Source organism: Phascolarctos cinereus, unplaced genomic scaffold (genome assembly GCF_003287225.1).
Source record: "Phascolarctos cinereus isolate Bilbo 61053 unplaced genomic scaffold, phaCin_HiC Scaffold_5;HRSCAF=322, whole genome shotgun sequence".
NCBI lineage: Eukaryota > Metazoa > Chordata > Mammalia > Diprotodontia > Phascolarctidae > Phascolarctos > Phascolarctos cinereus.
Genome location: NW_027555958.1, coordinates 246,084,463 through 246,100,918, shown reverse-complemented (window position 1 = coordinate 246,100,918; position 16,456 = coordinate 246,084,463). Strand labels below are relative to the sequence as shown.

At 40.2% G+C, this 16,456-nt stretch overlaps 1 protein-coding gene across 1 annotated transcript; it reads left to right on the top strand.

Moving 5' to 3' along the window:
• Positions 1-11,535: 11,535 nt before the first annotated feature.
• On the top strand, positions 11,536-15,964 carry LOC110199388 (H-2 class II histocompatibility antigen, A-R alpha chain). Its single transcript, XM_020974195.2, has 5 exons — positions 11,536-11,773; positions 12,935-13,183; positions 13,604-13,885; positions 14,326-14,523; positions 14,657-15,964. Exons 1-4 carry the CDS (start codon positions 11,689-11,691, stop codon positions 14,478-14,480), a joined length of 771 nt encoding a protein of 256 aa, XP_020829854.1. The 5' UTR covers positions 11,536-11,688; the 3' UTR covers positions 14,481-14,523; positions 14,657-15,964.
• Positions 15,965-16,456: the final 492 nt, after the last annotated feature.

The window sequence follows — 16,456 nt, the reverse complement described above, 5'->3', positions numbered from 1 at the left end:
AGGGTCAGAGGTATGGGGTTAGGTGAGAGGTTCAGCTTTTTCTAGAGCTCTTGGCAGGGGTACGCTGGAGCCAGCTCCAACCTGCTAGGGAGAACTGACTGAAATTTTCAATATGAGCATTTACACCTACGAAATCAGCAAATGCTACACAATGAGGCTTGATTGATTGTTTTGGTGATTAGACTCAATAAAGCGATGGAGAAAATGTTAGTGCTGTAGATTAAACTTAAAAGTGTGTCTTATATACATTCTTTTTCTCAGAGCTGATTGTGGAACATTTTTTAGCCTACCCTCGGCTTTTGAGCTTACTTGCCATAAGACAAATACGTAATGTGATCATATCTTCCTATTCTTCCATCTCTTCCTCTGCCTCACTTCTCCTAAACCTATTTTTCCTTACCTCTGGTCCCTCCATCCTGCTCTCTGGTCTATCACTGCTATTCTGGCTTCAATTCCTTCCCTTTACACATCTGATCTTCTGCCTCTGACCTCCTTGCCCCCTTGTTCTATTGCTGCTTACACCTTGCCAAACTCTAATATCGGGTTACTCCCACCCTCTGTCTTCTTCATTCTTATACTCATGCCCCTGATGTCCCACAGTTGTATAGACTGAGATGACTATAACTCAGGTTGTAATCTTAACAGGCCTTCGCTGATATGTGGAAGTCCTTTTATTTTTCCCAATTGACTATCATATTCCCCACAATGGCTCTTCTAAATATTCATTTCTCTCCCCCTAATTCCATATCTTTTCTTCCTTTCCAAGCAGAGGATCTAGCTTTCTATTTATTATTATTATTTACTGCATACTATCTCCTTTTGTTTATCTCTGTGGGAATAGACTCTTCAGGGAGAATTACTCTGTGGTTCCCACTGATCTAACCTTCCTTTGGGGTGAAACCTTCTGGCCCATAAGCCAGAAAGCAGAGGGACTGAAAGTATTTAGCTAAGGGAAGACACCAAGTCCTCCCTCTCTCCTTCTCCCTTTTATACCCTGCTTTTAAACTAGCAGGGGTTTCTCACTGCTCACAGTTAAATGCAGCCCAAGCTCTTGGGCCAGATTCCAGGTCAGCCTCCCTACCTGAAAGTTGATGGACATCATGAGAAGATTCAGTATTATTCTACAAACCTATGCCAAGCTCAAATACCAAAAAGGGCCTTTCTGGGACCAAAGTGCCCTGGCCTAGGTCTTCTGGTCCATGGAAGACATGAATGCCCTTGTGGAGGCCTATTGGGACTCAGGCTGCTCAAAGATGGCCAGGACATCATAGCCTGTCACCCCAGAACACTGGGGCAACAGCAATACTGAAACCCCAAAGACCTGACCACTATCTCCCCTTTGGTTCTGTCATGGATTATAGGATCTGAGGGTGAATGAAAGAATAGCTATAGGACAAACCCCATAAGAAGAAGGAAAGCCATGACTATGGAAGACAGTGGAAAATGCCAAGGCAAGTCCCTCCTGTGAAAGTTTGGGTCCATGGAGAAGAGTTAAAACAATGCCCCTCTCCCCCTTCTTCGCAAAAGTGAGGGACTGTGGGTATAGAAAAGTGTATACACTGTCAGATGTGTCAGATGATTTTGGTGAAATGCTTTTTCTTCTTTTTGGGTAGGGAAAGGGGAGATCCATAGTCAGAATTAAAGTGGATATAAAAATAAGATTTAGGAGATAAAAAGATGGCAGACAAATCACATAAACGGGCTTTGGGAATACAACCCTATTATGAACTAAAAGTCCTGGCTTTCACTTAATCCTGCCCATGTAGCTATATTTGCCATAGGAAGAAAGCAATTATCTCTCTACCAGGGAGGGAAAGAAGGAAGGGAGGAAGGAAGGAAGGAAAAACTAGTTATTAAGTACTTACTAGGTATCAAATGATACAGAAAGGCACATCTGATTAGTATGTATATGAAATTGAAGTCATAGTGCTTTGAAACATTTAAATTCCCAGCACCAGAGTGGGATTCTTTGCCCCAAAGAACTCAATCAGACCTTCTTCTCACCCACTCAGATTCTTAGCACCGGAGGCCAGAAGATGCAGACCACTGGGTGGCCATGGGACTCTTTCACCCCTTTCACTTATTTTTTAAAAATATATATTATTTATCGATTTTTAACATTCATTTTTAAAAATTTTGAGTTCCAAATTCTTTCACTTGTTCCAGCCCCTTCCCCCCCGAGAATGCAAACAATATGATGTCAATTATACAGACAAAATCTTGCAAAATATATTTCCATATTAGCTATGTTACAAAAAATTTAAGCAAGAAAAATAAAGTGAAAAAAGTATACATCGATCTGCATTCAGAATTCATTAGTTAATTTTTTGGTACATAGTAACAGCAGTTCTGTATGATGATTAACTGTATGGTGATCAACTTAGCTATTCTTAGCTATATAATGATCCAAGACAATTTCAAAGGGCTCATGATGAAAAATTCTATCCTCCTCCAATTGATGGACATGCCCCAATTTCCAATTTTTTTGCTACTACATAAAGACCAGGCTCTCGTTTTCATTCAATGTATGTATTTTTAAGCAACTGTTTTGTTTTCTTATCTATACTGTTACCCTCTCATCTAATTGGATTATTTCATCCATTCACATTTGAAGTTATTAGTGTTGTGCTTGGGATTTTTCTTCCACTTATTTCTTTAATATTTTTATCATCTTCCTCTTTCAAAATCAGTACTTTGTCTCTACCATTAGTTTTGCTTAAATTACTTGGGCATTACTCTGTTCTCACAGACAACGTCCTTTTTCTCTGCTCCATTTGCCTAATCTTGTCCTAGTCATTGGGTTCTACTTGAATTATCAGTTTCTTTCATTTAGTTATATATTAGTGGTACTTGTCTCCACTCAGTAAAGTAGATAATTTAGAATCTTCATTTCTCTCCTCCTCTAAAACTTTTTATTTTTTTACTTCACCTAAGAAACTTTTCTTTGACTTGTTCCCTTCATTATTCTTCTTCCCTTCTAATCTATTATAATTATATCATTATAACTTATATTTATATATAATAGATGAAGCAATCAAAAGCCTAAGAAAGGTAATTCAGACTTTCATACATAGGCCACCAGGAAGCTGTTTCAGTGGTTCAAGCCTGAGTGCCATAAGTCAATTATGCCTCAGAGATGGCATCAATATATTTTAAGAAAAAATCTAGCCTAGCCTACATGTATGGGATTGTAGGCTATTGATCCTCCCACATTCCACCCCTTAGTGGCAAGGTCCTAAAGGTCTTCTAGAGGACTTCCACAATTTAAATATCTTCAGGGCTACTATTAGAAAACCCTGACCTAAGGGATAAGGAAAATCTGGATGAAGAGTTAGGTACAAGTAAATAAAAAATGAAATTGACAGGAAAAAACATGATGGTCTCCTGAAAGAATCAATAGGAAGGTAACCAAATATAGAAGGTTGCAAAGGCCAGAAATGCCAGGCTTCAATCTTCCTTTTTGGAAGGACTAAGTCCTGAATTTTCCATGTGATTTGTAATGTTGGGAGCTAGTTCACAGTGGACCTTCTGGTTTAAGATCATGATCAAGAGTAATACTGGGAATATCAGAACCATAGTACAATGATGACACCTGTAACAGAATCACTAATCTTTATCACAGTGAGGATCAACATGCTAAAATTTTATCAATCTACTGCATGCAGCCTATACTGGTTCCAGGGTAAACCTTGAGAATCACTGGAGGCTACCACCCTACTCAATGTTCCCTTGCATTAGCAAAGACTGCCTGCTCCCTGAAAGTACCATGGTAAAGGAAGAATGCCAAAACTTTGCCTCTATGGAGTTCTTTATTGGGGAACTACTGACCCTTTTTCCATGAGGACTAATTAGAAAGGTTCAGCTCTTATAAGTATACAAGCCATTCCCCAATTGATAAATGATCAAAGGATATGAACAAGCAGTTTTTAGATGAAGAAATTAAAGCTATCTATAGTCATATAGAAATGCTCTAAATCACTATAGATTAGAGAAATACAAATTAAAACTACTCTGAGGTACTACCTCACACCTATCTAATTTGCTAATATGACAAAAAAGGAAAATGATAAATGTTGGAGAAGAAATGTGGGAAAATTGAAACATTAATGCATTGTTGGTGGGGTTGTGAACTGATCCAACCATTCTGGACAGCAATTTGGAACTATGCCCAAAGGTCTACAAAACTGTGCATACCCTTTGATCCAGCAATACCACTACTAGGTCTATATCCCAAAGAGATCATAAAAAAGAGAAAAAGACCCATGTGTACAAAAATATTTATAGTGGTTCTTTTTGTGGTGGCAAAGAATTGGAATTTTCCCCATCAATTGGGGAATGACTGAACAAGTTGGGGTATATGAATGTAATGGAATACTATTGTTCTATAAGAAATGATGAGCAGGCAGATTTCAGAAAACCTGGAAAGACTTGTATGAAGTGATGCTGAGTGAAGTGAGCAGGACCAGAAGAACATTGTACACCCCTGTGTACACAGTCACAGCAACATTGTGTGATGACCAACTTTGATAGCCTTAGGTCTTCTCAGCAGCACAATGATCTAAGACAATTCTAAAAGACTCATGATGAAAAATGCTATCCATATCTAGAGAAATAACTATGGAGTCTGAATGCAGATCGAAGCACAGTATTTTGTCTCTTCTTTTTTGCTTTTTCTTTCTCATGGTTTTTCCCTGTCGTTCTGAGTAATCACAAAATCTCAATTCAGAAACAGCCTGGGGATAGGAGAAAACAGAAGAAAATGCCAAGCAATAAAGAAATACTATATTTTGAGAAAAGTCCAAATGGTAAACCCAAAAGAAAGATCAATACCACAACAATTTCACGTGAAGCGTCTTAGGAAAAAATGGCAAGCATGGCCATAAGGCCTGCAAAAGTACCTAGAAAAAATTATCAAAGAGATGTAATGTTAAACAAGACGTAACATTATGTTTGAAATGTAATGTTAAATGAAATGACAGCTAGAGACAAAAGGATGACATGAAGAATTAATGGCTTACAACAGGAGGTGGTAAACCTTACCCAAGAATTGCATTAGAAATTAGAATGGGCCAAACAGAAAATAATGATTAAACAAGAAAATAAAAATAAAACAAAATTAAAAGACTGAAAAAACAGAAGAAAATGAAAGGTGTATTAAATACGACTGAACTGGAAAAGATTAAGGAGAGATAATCTAAGAACTATCAGCCTACTTAAAAATCATGATCAAAAAGAGATCCTAGCTGCCATAATTTTAAGAAATCATAAATAAAAACTGCCCAAGTTGATTAGAACCAGAGGGCAAAATGAGAGCAGGAAGAATCTACTGGGTGCCTCCAGAAAAAAAAAAAAGTGGCCAAATGAAAATATCCAGGAATGTTATAGTCAAAATCCAGAGCTTTCAAATCAACGATAAAAAAAAAAACCCAACAACCTTAAGATGTCAGAAAGAAATTCAAGTACCAAGGAACCACAGCCAGCACCACAGAAGATTTGACCGATGTCACTTAAATGGAGAGGAAAACTTGGAATACAATATTCCAAAAGGCAAATAATATAGGCTGGTAAAGCTGAGTCTAATCCTACATAGGAAAAATAAAACCAAAGGAAATAGAGGAATTGCAAACATTACTGAAGAAAAGGTCAGAACTACATAGAATCTTTGAAATGGAAACATTGGAGTTAAGAGAAGTATAGAACGAGAAATACATTGGAACACTTGAAAGGGACCATGAAATGAAGAAGAGTTTACATTCAAATGAGAAATGAAATAAATGTCCTGTCAGAACCCTAATGTCTTCAAGGGTCATAGTAGGAATTAAATAAGACAGGCAGAAAGAGGGCAAAGTAATTTTGTTCTCTTTTGATGGTCTTACAAGAAGAAAGAAATAGCAGTGAAAGGGGAATATACTAGGTAAGAAAGGAGGAGGAAAAGGAAGTTCCTTCCTATCTCACATAACAGGAGTGCATGAGGAAAACTGCTCACAAACACAATGGAAGGGATGATAAGAATGAGCATTGCATCAACCTAACTTTTATAGACTAACAAGGAATATAGTGTAGAAATATGTTAAAGTCGGGCAGCTAGGTGGTGCAGTAGATAGAGTACTGGCCCTGGATTCAGGAGGACCTGAGTTCAAATCTGGCCTCAGATACATAACACTTACTACCTGTGTGATCCTGGGCAAGTCACTTAACCCAAATGCCTAGCCAAAAAAAAAAAAAGAAAAAACAAACAAAAAAAGAAATATGTTAAACTTAACCATTAAGTAGATAGGCACAGGGAGACAAAAGGGAGGAAGGGCAGGATTGGTGATAGAAAAATCAAAAGCAAAGCAAACTTCAACATTAGAAGATAGAATATTGGGGCAGCTAGGTGGCTCAGTGAATAGAGCACTGGTCCTGAAGTCAGGAGGACCTGAGTTCAAATCTGGCCTCAGACCAAACACTTGACAGCTGTGTGACTGGGCAAGTCACTTAACCCTAATTGCCTAAACAAACAAAAAAACAGGTAGACTATTAAAGGGAGATTAAAAGAAAAGAAAGAAAATTAAAATAAACCTTCCTATGTTGTACTAGGAAGGAATAGAAGAGGGATAGATGTTGGACCAAAGGTATCCAGTGGTGGTTTATAAAATGGTGGTTTATGTGTCTATGTGTCTAGGAAGATTGCAGAATCCAAGGTAAGCCATTCAGGTATAAGGCTAGTAAAAGCATTTGAACCCATGGAACACCATTATCAGAGGACAAGATCCCCAGGTAGAGATCTGGCAATAAGTAGGTTTGGCTGTTTCTGGCATACAGTCTTTTGGTTTTAGGGACAGAACAGTGGGTAGAAGGAGAGCAATAGCTTTTAACTGGTCTATTAATTGAAAGTCATCCAAAAGACAGCAAGGCAATATATGGTAGGCATAAGTACAACTGTACCATATGACCAGCAATGACTTAATGTACAAATTACATAAAACACATCATCCAAGAAATGGAAAAATAAAAGAGGTGAGCTGGTCTTATAGTAAGAGTAAAGAATGACAGATAATAATTCTCAAAGATTGTCAAGACATTGGAGAAGGCCTCCAACATGGACAGTGGGCCCTATATGGCATATTTGGGAAATGTTTATAAGAAGAGACCAGATTTTCATTTGTTTGTTGGAAGGAGTACTCATAATAACCACATGTATTCATCAGAGGGTTAAAGTAATCTTCAGTGGTTCACAATCCATGAGGAGGGGTGTGATGAGTGTTTAAAGTAACAATCTCAGAGGGAGGAAGAAACTGAATCTGAGGTCTCCTTACCGTTTCTTTCCTGAGCTGGGGCAGTTAATGTCTTGCTTATACAATGTATTTGTACCCTTTCTTACACATCAACTCCCAAAGTAGCTAACTCAGATTCAGTGTATTGTGAGAGTTGACATCCACTCCAACAATAATTCACAAAGTCTCTACTATTATATTTACTTTTGCTCTAGTCAGACAAATGACTCATTTGAAAGCAAAAACATTTGAAGTTTCAGCTGGAAGATTTACGATAGAACTTTCTGCCATAAGCCCAAGTAATATTGTCCCATGAAATACATCAATGAAATACACACAATCACATGACATTATCAATGGCAAGAGTGAACCTACATGAGGTACATGTGCATAGGAGACATGTGTGGAGGGGCCATTCACAACTCCAAAGCTGCATCTCCCCTTTGGGTCTAACATTACTGGTCCCAAGGTGTCTCCACTGGGTGGATTGCTCCTTTGTTCCTCAGCTTCAGATAACTAGCTCTCTTAACTGCTGGGCGTGTACTCTTTTCCAAACTTTGCTTTCTACTTCTGCATGCATCTCTTCCAAAACATCTCAGCTTCACTCTGCTAGGGTATAGTGGACAGGACCTCTCTCAGATAAGGACAGACTGATAGCACTTTAGTTGTAACTACTACCCCAGTTTTTAAAAAAAATGAGCCCAAATGTCACAGACTAAGATTAATGAATACTTCCAGTTATGTAACCCCCAGATCTTGTTGGGGCTTGGTTTGCAAATGAATTTGAATCAGAACAAAAGGCAAGGTGAGTGTTCCTTGTCTTTATTATGCATATTTGTCAGCTTCAAAGGCTGATTGGTTTAGTGCTATATTTTCATCAATAACAACATCAACAACAAAAACAAAACAAAAAACCACACAACATACACATAAAATAAACAAAAACTTCAGCCAACTTACACAAATGAATGAATGAATTTTTTTTTAGATCACTAACCATTTACTATGTTCAAAGCACTGTGCTAAGTGCTGGGGATACAAATAGAATATTAAGACAAGCCCTGCCATCTATAGTCATATGAAAGAATGTTCCAAATCACAATTGATTAAGAAATGCAAATCAAAATGGCTCTTCACATCACACCTATCAGACTGGCCAAGATGACAAAACAAGAAAATGATGAATGTTGGAGAAGATGTAGGAAAATTGGAACACTAATGCCTTGTTGGTGGAGTTGTGAAATGATCCAACCATTTTGGAGAGCAATTTGGAACTACACCCAAAGGGCTATAAAAATATGCATACCCTTTGACCTAGTAATAGCACTTCTAGGGCTATATCCCAAAGAGATCATACAAATGGGAAAAGGACCCACATGTACAAAAATATTTATAGCAACTCTTTTTGTGATGGCAAAGAATTGGAAATGGAAAGGATGCCCATCAACTGGGGAATGGTTGAGCAAGTTGTGGTATATGAATGTAATGGAATACTATTGTTCTATAAGAAATGATGAACAGGCTGACTTCAGAAAAACCTGGAAAGACTTGCATGGCCTGATGCTGAGTGAAGTAAGCAGAACCTGGAGAACATTGTACACAATAACAGCCATGTTGCATGATGACTAATATTGATAGACTAAACCCTTTCCAGCAATACAAGGATCTAAGATATCTCCAAAGGCCTCATGATGTAAAATGCTATCCACATCCAAAGAAAGAACTACGGAGTTTGAATGCAGATTGAAGCATACTATTTGCTATTTTTTTCTTCTGTTGAGTTTTGTTTCTTCTTTCTGGTGGTTCCTCCTATTGGTTCTAAATTCTTACTTACAACAACACTAATGCGAAAATATGTTTAATAGGAATGTATATGTATAGCCTGTATCAGATTGTGTGCTGTCTTGGGGAGGGTGGTGGAAAATACGGAGAAAAATTTTAAACCCAAAAGCATATGGAAGTGATTGCTGATAAATCAAAATAAATTAATTTAAAAAAAAAGAAGTAGTAAGGGTAAAGGGGAAGAAAAGGGAGGCAGGACTGAGGGAGGCAGTGGTGAAAAGCAAAACACTAGTGAGGAGGGAAAGGGAGAAAGGAGAAAGAAAAGCATGAAGGGTGAGAATAGCTTTTTTCCTTCTGTTTTGTTTGGTTTCCTCTTTCTTGTGGTTCTTCCTATTGGTTCTAACTTTTCCTTACAACATGACTAATGTGAAAATATATTCAATAGGGATGTATATAGAGCCTATATCAGATTGCACACTGTCTTCCAGGAGGGAAGCAGGGAGGGAGAGGGAGAAAAATTTAAAACTCAAAAGTGTATGGAAGTGATTGTTGAAAACTAAAAATAAATTAATTTAAAAAAAGGAAAAAAAAGAATTGATGAGTAGGTAGACTTCAAGAAAACCTAGAAAGACTTGTATAGACTGATGCTGAGTGAAATGAGCAGAACTGGGAGAACTTTGTACACGGTAACAGACACCTTGTGCAATGACTAACTTTGATAGACTTAGCTCTTCTCAGCAAGGATCTAAGACATCTCCAAAAGTCTCATGATGGAAAATGCTATCCACATCCAGAGAAAGAACTATGGAGTTTGAACACAGATTGAAGCATACCATTTGCTCTTTTTTTCTTCTATTTTGTATTTTATAAATAAAATTAAAAAATTTGGATTTTATAAGTGCACAAAAATAAATGTTAAATCCTTGCTCTCAGGAAGTTAACATTCTAATGGAAAAACAACACATATGGAGATTTCAGTTGTAATTTAGACAGGAAGGTCATATGAACAGCAAATCACTTCTTTAATATAATTTTTACCTATAAAATCATACTAGCTTCTCATGTTGAACCATTTGACATCGCCAAGGACTTTGGTGTCAAGGACTTTCTTTTCTGGATCTTCAAAAGATTTGATTGTGGCACCTTCAGGAGCAGTTACCAGGTGACATCTTCCCAAGATAATGAGTGAGGGCATTTGGCTGGAAACTTTGCTACTCCTGAGGCTCTTGGGTTCAGGTCTTGGACTATTTCTTTCAGGGTCAGAGGAAAAATGGTGGTCAAGGTGGTGACTGTAGTTTGATTTGCCTGGCACATGCTGCCTCCCTTAGAATGTCTTGTTGTTTCAGCTAGGCTGGCTTGCCTGCCCTGGGTTGACAGTTGGTAGGCAGATGGTAGAGATGGCTGGCTGCTTCTCTACAGGAGTTACTTCCCTAGTTATGGATGTGATGGCTTGGGCTATAAGGAAGACTGATGGTGTGGGGGATGCTGCCACTCCCAGGGCATTTATGTTTATCTGCCTGTTAGATGCCCAGTAAATATTTATTGTGTGAAAAATAATGGTTCAATTTAGGATGTATTTCAAATGTGTTGGGCAGAGGAGTATCATACAAACAGTCCTATGTTCTCAGTCTGCTTTCCCTGTATCCTAGACTCTCAAGGGTGCTTCACACAGTTGCTAAATGTTTATATGACCACGTCATTCCCTGTTTAAGAAGCACTGTTGATCAGTTGGGTCTGACTGTCCATGGGGTTTTCTTGGCAAAGACACTGGAGTGCTTTGCCATTTCCTTCCCCAGTTAGTCCCTGTTTTACAGATAATGAACTGATTACAAATAGGTTTAAGTGGCTTGCCCAGAGCCACACAGCTAGCCTGAGCGCAGATATTCCTGATTTCAAGTCCAGTGCTCTACCCACTGCGCTAGCTAGCAAGAAGCACTAGACATTTCCCATTTCCCTTTGATCGATCACAAATGCCTCATTTGGCATTTGAAACACTTCACAGTCTGGATCCAGTCTACCTTTTCAGCATAATTTTCACATTACTCACCTGACGCACTATATGGTATAGCCAAACTGGCTTATTTACTGTCTCCCACACCTTACTGTCCCACATGTCTTGAATGTACTCCCTTATTACCCCCTAAAAGGTGGAAAACTTTTAGAATCCCTTTAAAGTTCAAGGACCGCCTCGTACATCAGTCCTTTCCTACTTCCATTCCCCCCCCCCCAGATATTAATGCCATCCCTACCTCACAGATTGCCTTGTATTTCCTTTGTAAATATATATTTTTACATACTTGTTTTGTTTCTCCTCCAATAAAATGTAAACTCCTTAAAGTCAAGGTCTTTGTGTCTCCAGGGGTCTGGCATACAGTAGGCACTTAATACATGTTTGTAAATTGGTTGGATGATTGTTGCATAAGGGCTAGCTAGACAAAGTGAACTTCCTGAATTGCCATACAGGTCTCTTCCAGAACCTTTTTACCCAGCAACAGAGAGGTCAACTGAAGAGATTTTTCTGATTGGTTGCACATGGCTCTGGCTCCTCCCTGTGAAGTCTTGCCCTACCTCTTCCCTTCTACCTGATATGTGCTTCCCTGCCTTGTATCCCATTACTTGTGGGTATTAGCAAAGAGAAGCCCCTGACAGAATGGCTGCCAACAGAGTCCTGATCCTAGGGACCCTCACACTGACCTCATTGTTGAGTCCCCAAGGAGCTTCCGAATCCATTGAAGGTAAGTTTGTGACAAAAGTCACTGATGGGGAAGGCAAGGAGGGAGATAGAGGGATGGGGTGGGAAATGTCAATAGAGCAGGTTGGAGAGACAGACTCCCTACAGGTTCCTTCCTGTGGATCCTGAAGTTCCTTAGTGTTTGTCCATCTATGGGATCTCATTCCCTCAGGGGAGCCCAGGGCGGTGTCATAAACTCATCTCACACTCTTAAGAGGCAGATAGATCCCAAGTGATTGAGATTAGGGATGTGGAGCATGGGAAGGTGGCTTAGCTTAGTTCCTAAATGGCCTTACATTGTACCTCCAGTCCCAAAGGAGTGGCCCAACATGGAAACAGGTGGGCAAGAGCACGTGACTTGCATTCAATTTCCTACTTCTTTGTTTGCAGTTTCAGTCATTTCATGCCCCACCCCAGACATCACCTACTAATGGATCATTGCTGGGCTGATGGCATGTCCTCTACAGGACTCTAAACTCCATATGGGAAGGGATCTTTCAGCCTTCACTAATGACCAGCACAATTCTTTATGCACACAGCAGACATAAAAGACATATTGATTAAGGATTAAATGCCTTATTTCTTAGTTTTCTGCTCTCTGACACCTCCCACTGACTTACTCTCTATTGAGACACATAATCTAAATAAGCAAGAATAGATGTTATAGGATGAAAAGAAAGGAGATACATGGGACACAGGATTGCAGGATCCAGGTAAAAACCAGGAAGGGAATAGGAATAAGCATTGATATAGCACCTGCAGTCTGCCAGGCACTCTGCTAAGCATTTTTATAAGTATTATTTCATTTGATCCTCACAACAATCCTAAGAGGTAGGTCTTAGTGTTACCCCCACTTTACAGTTGAGAAAACTGAGTCAGATTGATGACTTGCTGAGAATTACATAGCTAGAGTCTGAGGCTGAATTTGAATTCAAGTCATCCTGACTCTAGGTCCAGCACTCTTACCAACTGCCTGAAGTCATTGGGACATGACTTAAGCCTGTCCTCAGGTGACAAGTTTCTTATCATCTAATCCTCTCTGGTTCAGGTGCTATGGTAAACACCTGTCCTGGTGTCCTTATGTCAGAACATGGATCCTTGGTGTATTATGATCACAAGTGTAATCATGTTTTCTTTCTTCTCTCCTGTTTTCCCATCCTCTAAGCTGACCACGTGGGGGTCCATGGCACACATATGTACCAGTCCTATGGGCCCTCAGGCCAGTATACACACGAATTTGATGGAGATGAGTTGTTTTATGTGGACCTGCAGAAGAAGGAGACTGTATGGCGGCTGCCAGAGTTTAGCCACTTTGCCAGCTTTGACCCTCAGGGAGGGCTGAGAAACATAGACATAGCCAAGCACAACCTGGACATCCTGATCAAACGCTCCAACAGAACCAGGGCCATCAGTGGTATTGATCCCTTTCCTCATCCTCTTTCCCTGTCTACCGTTCCTATGGTTCCTTACTAACTGGACCCTTGTATTTCTCTTTGGAATTCTCCCACCATGGTTAACACCAGAAGTCATCAGGTCACCCAGAGCCTCCTCTCCCCATTTTCCATTCATCATGTCACCCCAGCCCTGCTAGTCATCCTGACACATTTCCAGACTCCACAGAATGCCTGTCCCAGCATTCACAAATATTGTCTCCATGGGGCTTTTCCCTACACAGAGCAGTGTTACTAGAGGGGTTGGGGAAGCAGGGCAGGGGGTTACAAAATAAAGGAGTTCAATGAACCCCTGGAGAATGAGCTTTCAGGATCAGTCCTATTTAAAGGGCTCAGTGGAGTATGAAGGTCCTTAGGTGAGCACCTCCCCTTTCTGTTCTCAGTGCCTCCTGAGGTGACTGTGTTCTCAGAGAGTCCCGTGGAGATGGGTCAGCCGAACATACTCATCTGCTTGGTGGACAACATCTTTCCCCCAGTGGTCAACATCACGTGGCTTCGTAATGGACAGTTGGTCACTGTAGGTGTGTCTGAGACAGACTTCTACCCTCGGTCTGACTACAAGTTCCGCAAGTTCCACTACCTCACTTTTCTCCCTAACACAGAAGACTTTTATGACTGCAAAGTGGAGCACTGGGGCCTGGAGCAGCCAGTTCTCAAGCACTGGGGTATGGAGCTTTTGTCCTGGTAAAGTAGAAATGTCCCTGGACTAGGAATCCAAAGAGATGAGTTCTAATCTTGTGCCTTCCATCAACCAACTATATGATCTCATGCAAGATCTTAATTATCTGAGCATGTGTCCTCCTTTACAAAATAGAGACAATGCTATCTGCCAATCTACACAGGGTCATTGTGAATGCTAATGATAAAATTCTTTCTATAGATATATTACTATAGCTCCTCTTTTTCTTATCTCTCCCTTTGTCACTACTTCCCTCCAAGGACCCACTAGTGCCATCTGTAGTTTTCCTCCCACAAATAGTCTTTCCTATATGAATAAAGCATCTCAAGGTCCCAATACTGCCTTCCTCCAAGAATCTGAATTACTGTATTCTGTACATCTCAAGGATACTTATCCTCTCCCTCCATGTTTCCTTTTCCTCCTCAGAGCCCCAGGTTCCATCCCCACTGCCAGAGACAACAGAAACTGTGGTCTGTGCCCTTGGTCTGGCTGTGGGCCTGGTGGGCATCGTTGTGGGCACCATCCTCATAATCAGGGGCATGCGTTCCAGCAGCAGGATCCAACATCAAGGGCCTCTGTGAATCAAGTGATAGAAAGGGAGTGAGGAAGTAGAGAGACCTGGAGGTAAGAGTAAAGGATAAAGCAATACTGTGATGATGGGGAGAATCAGGAATCACAAAAGCAGTAGCGGTGGAGGTGTTGGAAGAATTACCATGGGAACAGAGGCTGTTCTCTTATAAATCTTCTCTTGCTGCAGGTAACAGCTTTCTAAGTGAGGAGGAACACAAGAGCCCAGCTCCTATCCCTGACCTTCGTCTGGCTGAAGACGCTGCCTTTCATCACCTGTCTGAGCACCTCATCTATCTGTTCATCCCTCCATTTAGCTGCCTGGACTTCTGATTGATTCCACCTGTGCCTTCTCTTTGATGACTTCCCCTCAATCTCATCATTTTATATAGCAGACATCCTGGTCTGATCTCTAATTTCCCTGTAGGCTCCCTAGGGTGACTCATGTTAAGGGCCCCGCTTCTTCCAATCCTGATATTCTCTTCAGTTGAGTAATTTAGTCATCTCACGAACTCCCCTGCATTCAACTATCACCTCTATACAGATGATGCCCAGATACAGATATCCATCCCTAGTCTCTTGATGATCTGCAGTTTCCCACATCATTAACTGCCTGTTGGATTCTCCTATCCCTTAATCATTTCAAACTCAACATGTCCAAAAAAGGGCACATTATCTTTTCCCCAGACTGCTCCTCCTTCCCGTAACTTCTCTATCTTTGCTAAGGGCACTAGCATCTTTCCAGTCACCCAGATTCATAATTCCAATCATCTTCTACTCTTTTGTTTCCCTCACTCCTCACATTCAGTCAGTTGCCAAGTCTTGTAGATTCTTTCTCCACAATATATGATGTGTCAGTCCCCTTTTCCCTTTTCCCCACTCACAGGGCTAGCACACTGGTTTAGCCCTCTATCATCTCTAACTTGGATGATTGCAATAGACTCCATTAAATCACTTCCCCCTCTTTAGTCCACATTCCACACAGCTGGCAAGTTTTCCTAAAGCACAGGTGTGACTATATCCTTGCCCTCCTCAAGAAACTCTAGCATAAAATACAAGCTGCTCTGGCTTGAAAAACCCTTCAGAATTGGCACTGTATATGCTTTACACTGCAGCCAAAGAGGTCTTTTTGCTGTTCTTTATACAAGACATTTAATTTCTGATCTACATTTCATGTGCAGCCTCCATGTCTTTGCATAGGCTGTTCCCTTGTGTCTGGGATGCATTCTAGAATCCTAGCTTCTTTCCTAGCTCAGCTAAGAAAGCCTATCCTGATACCACCAATTGCTAGTGCTCTTCCTCCTAGAAATTACTTTGTATACCTTTTATATTTAATTCCCTATGTATGTGGTTTTCCCCATCCCTGATCCCACCCCCACCATCAATACAGTAAGATTTTTTAGGACAGAGACTTTTTTGAGGTTTTTGTTTTTGTTATCTTTGTATCCCCAGAGCTTAATACAATACCTGACAAATAAATAAATTCTTATAAAATCGAGTCACTTCCTTATTTGATGCAGTTACATACATGTAGACTCCTGGGTCCTTCTTGGTTGGTCCCTTGTCCTTCTTGGAGGTCACTGATTGGTTTACCACTGCTTAGAGATGAGAAGTTCTTAAATCTTAGAGAATTACAAATTTCATTTAGTGGAAACTAAGAGATGATGGTTGGTATCTAGTCTGACCTTTCCCTTGGCTCAGTCTTACCCCAGGGGACTGTAGCAGAATCCATGCTCTCACAGCCTAACTGGAACCAGTGAGAGTGCAAGGACCTGAGGAGAGGACCATCTGTTGATCATTGATGGATTGATTTGGCTTCTAGAATCCTGGCAGAGAGGAAGTTGGAAAGAGGAAGGAAAAAAGAATTTAGGTTACGGAGGTGGTCAGAACTAACAATCCTATTCCGTCTTCCCAATTCAATACAATTTAAGCATTTTGAATTTTTAGACAGTGATCTAATTGCATTGACACTTAACATTTAATGGCTTTT

Excerpts from the sequence above, each read along its gene's own strand:
- LOC110199388 (XM_020974195.2), top strand. The coding sequence starts at position 11,689 with ATGGCTGCCAACAGAGTCCTGATCCTAGGGACCCTCACACTGACCTCA. Across the intron at positions 13,184-13,603 it reads CAGAACCAGGGCCATCAGTG|TGCCTCCTGAGGTGACTGTG; the intron begins GTATTGATCCCT and ends TTCTGTTCTCAG. Across the intron at positions 13,886-14,325 it reads GCCAGTTCTCAAGCACTGGG|AGCCCCAGGTTCCATCCCCA; the intron begins GTATGGAGCTTT and ends TTTCCTCCTCAG.